The 8085-nt window shown below is 54.9% G+C and overlaps 1 protein-coding gene across 1 annotated transcript; it reads left to right on the forward strand.

Annotated features, from left to right (window-relative positions):
* Window positions 1-4313: 4313 nt before the first annotated feature.
* On the forward strand, window positions 4314-7876 carry C1QL2 (complement C1q like 2). Its single transcript, XM_010979435.3, has 2 exons — window positions 4314-5041; window positions 5642-7876. The coding sequence occupies exons 1-2, from the start codon at window positions 4358-4360 to the stop codon at window positions 5819-5821; spliced, it is 864 nt and encodes a 287-aa protein (XP_010977737.2). The 5' UTR covers window positions 4314-4357; the 3' UTR covers window positions 5822-7876.
* Window positions 7877-8085: the final 209 nt, after the last annotated feature.

An 8085-nucleotide genomic window follows, 5' to 3' on the forward strand; every position in this document is an offset into this window, starting at 1 on the left:
GCCTGTCCCCTTGTCTACACCACCTAACTAAATGTCTTACGTGGATGCTCGGCTGCCCTCTATGTATTAGTCTTGTCCCTCCAACTACACTATGAGCTCTTTAGCAAGGACCTTATCTTGAATCCTCCCTTCCATGCCCCCACCCACCCAACTCCAGCACAGCACAGTAGTCTGCACATGGTAGTTGCTCAATAAAATTCTTACTGAGAGAATGAGTGAGCAAATAAATGAGTGAATAAGAAACGAACAAAGAAAGGGAAGGAGGAAGAAGGGAAAGAAGGATGGAAGGAAGGAAGGGAGGAAGGAAGGAAGGAAGGAAGGAAGGAAGGAAGGAAGGAAGGAAGGAAGGAAGGAATGAAAACCACTGGTTTCTGCAAAGGCTAACAGGAACTTGAGTGACTGACAAACTTGGAGCTCTTTCTTTGCCCTCCTTTCTTGCTCTTCCACCATAAAGAGTACATTAAAAATTTTTTTTTTTACTCTTGAGAAAACCATGACATGAGACAACATAAGGCTTGCCAAACAGCTAGGATGGAAGGGACCACACCTGTATTGTTCTCCACTGCACACTTGGCTCATGGCACAGTGGCTGGCATACAATAGGGGCCAATAAATATCTGTGGAACAAATGAATGATACAATGCATGAATGAATAAATGACATGATTCCTGCCCTACTGGAGCTCACACCCGATATGGGGAGGCTAACAAGTCAACAAAAATTTGGTTGTATGATACATGATGGCAAAGGTAGATACAGTCAAGTTACTTTAAGGGTACATGGGCAAGAATTGTTAATTCTGCTTAAAGAGGGGTTAGGGAAGACTTCTGACAAGGGACTTGGCTGGGATTTGAAGGATAATTAGGGATGAGTCAGAGGGATGAGGGAGGACAGTCATCCCAGGTCGAAATCACTAAATGCAGATGAATGAAGAGTGGGGCTCATTGCTGGCAGGAATCATTAAAATCCCAGATAAGACAATGTGTGACCAAATGTCAAGCTATAGGTCACAGACCACTAGGGCTTTATGACATGAGAGGGTAGAGGTGACTGGTTGGGTACATAGTAGGTTGTCAATGGATATTGGTGGAAGGAATGCAGGCTGGATTATAAGGCTAATTTGGGACAGATCTGAATCATTACTGGGCCTTGAAATGTAAAACCACGGTCTAAGTGGAAGGCAACATGCTAATAAAGTTCATAATTAATATTAATGAGAAGATAGTAACTGATGGTGACGGGGATCACTCAGGGGGAGCACAAGCCAGGCAGATGAGGAGGTGTGTCAAACACTCCAGCAGGCCACTCAGTCTGGCTTTGCCACGTGGAAGAGAGGGAGGACCTCATGACTCATGTTGCTGGTGGGGAGGAGGCTGCCAACTCTCCGCCTGCTCTAGCTGCTACTGTCCCTGTCCTGTCCCTCCTCCCTGCAAGGCCATAGTTGCTCCCAGGAATGCCAATCCCCAGTAATGCTGATCCCCAGGAAAGGCTGCATTGCCTGAGGTCTGTAAGAATGACAGCCTGAGTCTCAGATATTTTGCCCATCCTTGCTTTCCTGCCTAGATCCTGTAGGGGCCTGGGATTTGGGGATGAGTGGTCTTCAGGGCTGAGGAATTCAAACTGAGTTTCTGCCTGGAAGATGTTTGTCCAGATGGAACTGGTGACTGGAAACACTGGGCAGTCTTGATAGAGGGCAGGAAGCCAGAGCGGGGTCAGTCTGTGGGGGCTGTGGGAGGGGTGGTGCGGTCACCGTTCTCTGCTTCTGAGAAAGCTAGAGCATGTGGATGATCATTGGGTCTCTCTGTGTTTTAAAATCCATTTCCCCCACCCTGTTTACTGCCCATGCGTCTCACTTTAGTGGTCTTAAGCATGATGGTGGAGGTCCAAAGTATCAGTTGTTATAAGAGTCAGCTATTGGTCTAAGGCCTTTCTTAATTAACTCATTTAATTTCTCAATAACTTGGAGGCAGGGATGTTTGTCATTCCCGTTCTACACATATGGACACTGAGGCTCAGGGAGGTGAAGCAATTTGCCTAAGTTCACACAGGAAGCTGTAGAGCCAGAACAGAGAGTGTGGCTCCCTAGTTCTAGAGGTGGCCCTAAGGCAGGGAAGGGAGGGCTCCCAGGACCCAGCAAACCAGTGGAGCATGTGGCTAGGAGCTAGCTGCCAGTGCTGTGTTCACTGCCAGGTTCTCAGAGCCCCTGGTCTGGTGGGAGGAGGAGTCCAGCTCCATCATACGGGTGAAGGACATTGGGCAAGCACCTCACCCTTTCTAAGCCTTTGTTTTCTCATCTGAACAATGGGAGAATGATTGCTAATCTGGAGGAGTATTGGGAGGAGTAAGTGAATTGGCACGTGCAAAGGGCCTGATGCATCACAGTAGGTGCTCAATAAATAAGTCCCTTCTCCACCTTCTCTCCTGGATCCTGTTTACTTCAGGCGAGGTTTAGTCATCTGTTCCACAAATCTGCACTGAGAGCCTGCCAGGTGCCAGATCTGTCATGCCCTGGAAGATAACACCGAAGGAGGAAGAGGCTGGAGCAATGTGAAATAGGGAGGGGAACTGACCCAGTATGACCAGAGGGAAACAAAATGGATTTTTAAGTAACCCACGAGAACACAATACCTGAGAAACGAATGTTCTCCTCAAAGCAATAGCCTCAGGAGGGCGCATGGTGGTTCCAGAAATACTGATGCTCTGAAAACACTGACATCAGCCACTGACTCTCCTCCCAGGCCTGGCCTGGTGCATTCTCCTGTGAGGGAGGGCTGGAGCAGGAGTCTGCCTTTTAGGAAAACGGAGTTTCGGAGCAGGGAATGACCTGCCCAAAGTCGCACACAGGGCAAGAGCAGAATCAGAAGACAGGGCTTTTGATTTCTGAGCTGGAGGTTTTCCCACTACACAGAAACATCTCCCATCTGTCCTTTATCTTCACGAGCTGCACTGGAGATGGATAGTTTCCTTCTAAACTGGGTGTCACAGCTTTGGCTCAGAATAGCTTTGGAGTATTTTTTAAATAACTAAACCCACCTCAGTAGGAGGGACTGGGGATGCCCAAAGGCACCTGTCTGGGTCTGTCTTGTAGTGTCAGGCTGTGAGTTGATGCTGAGTGTGCCAAGGTTGTCATCAAGTGCTGGGTGTCAGGGATCTGGATTTAAATGAATCGTATGCAGAGGACAAGGGCCAGCCATTCTCTGGGTGGAAGAAAGAGGCTGAGGCTACTAATTCGTGTATTTGGGGCTTTGAGTTTTTCAAAGAGTCATTCAAAGAGTTGGTGGGGTGGCCTTCTGAAGCCTATTACAGCAGCTTGGGATCCTCAGGCTAGGGTTCTGAAAGACCTTCCAGAAGTGAGATTTATTTCATTCTGAACAAGTAACTCAGAAGGGCTTCCGGAAAGTTCTTTGCTCTTGGGGCTCATGGGGCTGATGTTCTTCTTGACTTGCTGGGTTTAGGTCTGGTCCTACTTACAGCCAGGGGGATGGATTAGGTATCCCCTGAAAGAACCTTGCTGGCATCGGGAATCCGGGAGCCTTCGTGGCCAAGTGGAGGGGCCTGTGTGCGCCCTTGAGTGTGCGGTGGGTGGGAGGCGCGTGAGTGTGGCCACCGGTGGGTGTGCCTTGAGGAGCTGAGCCCGGGCTGCGCCCGCTGCGCCCACTTGTGGCTCCCAGGCGCCGCCAGGAGGAACCGCGCCTTTGCCGCCTCTGCCGAGGACGCCGCCCGATAGGAGGAGGACCGAAGGCTGATGACATGAGGGCGCCGTCTCCCGAGTGATGGCAGCGCGCGCTGCCTCGCCGCCTCCGCCGCTCAGCCCCGGACTCCTTACGTCAGGGTAGCTGGGTTCCCCCCTCCGCGCGGGAGCCAGCGAGCAGCGGGAGAGCAGAGCCGAGCGCAGCGCGCCGCGGAGCCCGGGAGCCCTCACTGCGCGCGGATCCCCGCCGAGCCCAGCCGAGCCGGGCAGGAGGCAGCGCCGCCAAGCCCTCGCGGGACGCCGCCTCCGCACCCAGCGCTACCGGCCGCCGCCACCGGGACCCGTGGGGCGCCGGGCTCGTCCTGTGCGCCCCCCGCCATGCGCTCCGTGCTACGCGGCTTTCCCGAGCAGCCCCAGTGCGGTGGGCATCGGCGCCTGGGCCGGGACGCCTCTTGCTGAAGTAGTTGAGCGCCCGGAGCAGGGGTCGCCACGTCGGGGGCTCGGCCGGGACCCGCGGAGTCGGCCCCCGAGCGCGGGGAGCGGGGCCGCCCGCGCCGCCCCACCATTACCTCCCCGGGCGGCAAGGAGGAGCTGGTGGCGGTCGCCTCCCGGCTGTGGCAGCGGCGGCGGCGCGCCTGCCTGGCGGCCGTCGGCGTGCTCCTGGCCATGGCGCTGGGGCTGCTCATCGCCCTGCCGTTGCTGTTGCAGGCGGCGCCCCCCGGCGCGGCTCACTACGAGATGATGGGCACCTGCCGCATGATCTGCGACCCCTACAGCGCTGCACCCGGAGGGGGGCCCGCGGGCGCTAAGGCTTCGCCGCCCGGACCCAGCACTGCCGCCCTGGAAGTCATGCAGGACCTGAGCGCCAACCCTCCGCCCCCTTTCATCCAGGGACCCAAAGGCGACCCAGGGCGACCCGGCAAGCCGGGGCCGCGGGGCCCCCCAGGAGAGCCGGGCCCACCTGGACCCAGGGGTCCCCCAGGAGAGAAGGGCGACTTGGGGCGGCCCGGGCTGCCCGGGCTGCAGCTGACGGCTGGCGCGTCAGGCGGTGTCGGGGTGGTGGGTGGTGGAACCGGGGGCGGCGGCGATTCTGAGGGCGAAGTGACCGGCGCGCTGAGCGCCGCCTTCAGCGGTCCCAAGATCGCCTTCTACGTGGGTCTTAAGAGCCCCCACGAAGGCTACGAGGTGCTCAAGTTCGACGACGTGGTCACCAATCTCGGCAATCACTACGACCCCACTACGGGCAAGTTCAGCTGCCAGGTGCGTGGCATCTACTTCTTCACCTACCACATCCTCATGCGCGGCGGGGACGGCACCAGCATGTGGGCGGACCTCTGCAAGAACGGGCAGGTCAGTGACCCCTCCCCTTCTCCTGCAAATCCCAGTAGACCCCAGTTCCCACCGCTTGGGAAACCAGCCTCCTTCCTCCCCACTCGAGAGCACCCGAGCTAGCCCAGGGAAGGAGCGCAGCACAACATCCTGTTTCCCAATGCGCCCTGGTGGCATTTATCCAAATGTAGCTCCAGAGGTTGTGTTCCCAGCGCCCGGAGACCCCGCTACCAAACTGCACTCTCCCGCAATTGCTATATCCGCCTTCAGCCCCGTGGGGTCCCTGGAAACCTCATTCTTCTTTAGCTCCCTGTGAGCCCCGTTCTCCCCTGTGCCCTCCCTTCTCCTTTCCTCTCGACCCCGGCCCCTGGTTCCCACCTTTCCCCGCTGGGTCAGTGTCCACGAAGTCCTCTCTCCCCCTCCTTCCCGGACTCGGCGGCTGCGGAGAATAGGGGACCGGGAAGGAGTTGGCTAAGTTGGAGAGAGACCGTGGAGCCTGGGTGGGAGCGTGGACCCTGGACCCGCGGGCGGAAGACGGGCCAAAGGTGGCGGCACCTGGGGGACGGGCAAGGGCCCAGGCAGAGGTACCCGGGCTCACCTGCTCTGGCATCTCGCCCCCAGGTCCGGGCCAGCGCCATCGCGCAGGACGCCGACCAGAACTACGACTATGCCAGCAACAGCGTGGTGCTGCACCTTGATTCAGGGGATGAGGTGTACGTGAAGCTGGACGGCGGGAAGGCGCACGGAGGCAATAACAACAAATACAGCACGTTCTCGGGCTTTCTTCTGTACCCGGATTAGAGGCGCAGGGAGCGCAAGGTGGGGCCTCTAGGCCGCGCTAGGCCCACGGGGGCGCTCTGCTCTTTGTGGAGGACCGCTCTTGCTTCCTGACACTTCCTGACACTTCCTGACATCGTTGGAAAAGACACATCCCTGCTGTCCTTCCTGCCCCTCTCCCGACCTCTGTCGTGTCTGCCACTCGCCACGCTCTGGGCTGTGCTTCTGGCCCCTGTCCCCAACCCAGGAAGGGCGAGGGGGATGCCCAAGTGGAGAAATGGGTGTGAACCTGAACCCCAGCGAGGCAGCAGCACAGACTTGGCAAACTGATCAGACTGGACAGGTGTGGCCGGGATACCTGCCCTCTTCCTGTCCCCTCCTCCTCGCAGTGTCCTGAGATTCAGGGCTCCCAGCCCTGGCCACCGAGGTCGGCCAAAGTGAGCAAGAGCTCCCTGGCATGTCGTTCTTTGTGATCTAAAATACTTGGCAAATGTCCCTGTCCATCAGCCAAAATCCCACCCTCAGCAGAATCCCAGCAAACAGAAAAATCACCTCCCCACCGCGGTCCCGCCTCAGATCCACCACGATGCATTAAATTATGTTTTTAGACTCTGGGCTCCGATGTCTGTATCAGCGTGGCCCCAGGACCGGGCCTCCAGATGTCCTCCTTGACCATAAAGACCTAGACTGGGCACTGAATACCTCCATCTATGCCCGGCTGGCCAGCCTTTTCCCTGCCACCTGGGGTGGGTGAAAAGATGTGGGGAGATGTGACAGCAGCATATCACCCTGTGGGGGGGAGTCTCCACTGGGCAGGGCAGCAGCCCTGAACTGGAGGGGCCTAGAGGAGGGTGGGAGTGAGAGTTAGAGAGTGACAGGAGAGGGAGGTTTGGATCTTCAGGCTACCAGCCTAGAAGGAGGTCAAAGGACAGGAGTTTCTGGAGAAGGAAAAGGAAGAGGAGGCGTTTCGGCAAAATGAGAGGCGTGAAAGAGGCGTTAGCCATCAGGTGATCTCTGAGCTGTTTGCCCCTAAAAGGAAGTGTAGAAATCCCCGAAGAAACACACCCACTCAGGCACATAGTCCCCTCCGTATATGTTAACACACACCCCAGCTGGGTCCGTCCTCCATTAAGGAGCTGGTAAACTGCTGGTAAACTGGGGCAATTCTGTGGACCATCCAGCTCCCTGAAGTCACCCAGAGCTGTGTGGTAAGTGAGATAGGCTGTATTCCTTGGGGTGGGACACCCCTTTTGGGGGGGGGTCTTCCCTTCACGTGTACACAAGGATGTGGGATACCTGCTCTGAACTCCACTGTGTTTATTCGGTGTCCCTGTCATCATTCCAAACACACAAGTTAGGCAAACACCCCACATGCTGTTGATTTTTTTTCTTTTTGACTATTTTCTGTTCTGTTTTTAGATCATTGAGTTCCAGCAAACAGTAAGTTATCTACAAAATAACTGGTTAGCAACCTGTTAGTATTTACAGAGCTCGTTTTGACCAGTTATTGGAAGGGAAACGTGAGTGTGTACACAGAGGCGATCTCAGAGTGTGCATACCTGTTTAAAGCTGGATACACACACACACACACACACACCAATGTAGATGTTATGTTGTGGTTGTCATCACTAATCCATGTTACACACGTGCACACACACAGTTATTCATAGACTCCTGTCAACGTGGTGTGTGATGGTGTTCATGGCTATCTGTCTGCCCCCAAATCGCACTGTGCTTAACTTCGGTTCCTGGAAGATGCTGAAAGATGTGATTCCCATTTAAAAGACAATTATACCCCCTGCGTCGAGTCCTGTCTCTGTTGCTGTTCCTCTTTCTGCTCTTATTTTATTTGAATACTGTTTTATTGTCATTCACTTGAATATTAGCAATGATTGCATCTGCTTTGAGTCCAGGGGTAAAGTGCTCAAGAGAGCAAGAAAAAACACAAATATATATATATATACACACACACACACACACATATACATATATATATATATGTGTGTGTATATACATATATATACACACATACATACACAAACCACCATCCTTCCAATTTCAGATCCAAATGAACCCCAATTCCCCACCCACCCGACCCTCGCTGATTCTGGAGCCCAAACCCAGCTGAGCCCAGGAACTGGGGAGGGCAGAGCCGGCCCCGTCTACATTTGTATACATATCAATTTCTGATGCCTTGTCGATTGTATCATCCAGAAATGCGATTAAAACCAAGTGTCTGAGACCCAAATGAAGTCTAATTGCTATGGATCTGCAATCCCCAGCGGGCC

The sequence above is a fragment of the Camelus dromedarius genome, chromosome 4, assembly GCF_036321535.1.
Source record: "Camelus dromedarius isolate mCamDro1 chromosome 4, mCamDro1.pat, whole genome shotgun sequence".
Classification (NCBI taxonomy): Eukaryota; Metazoa; Chordata; class Mammalia; order Artiodactyla; family Camelidae; genus Camelus; species Camelus dromedarius.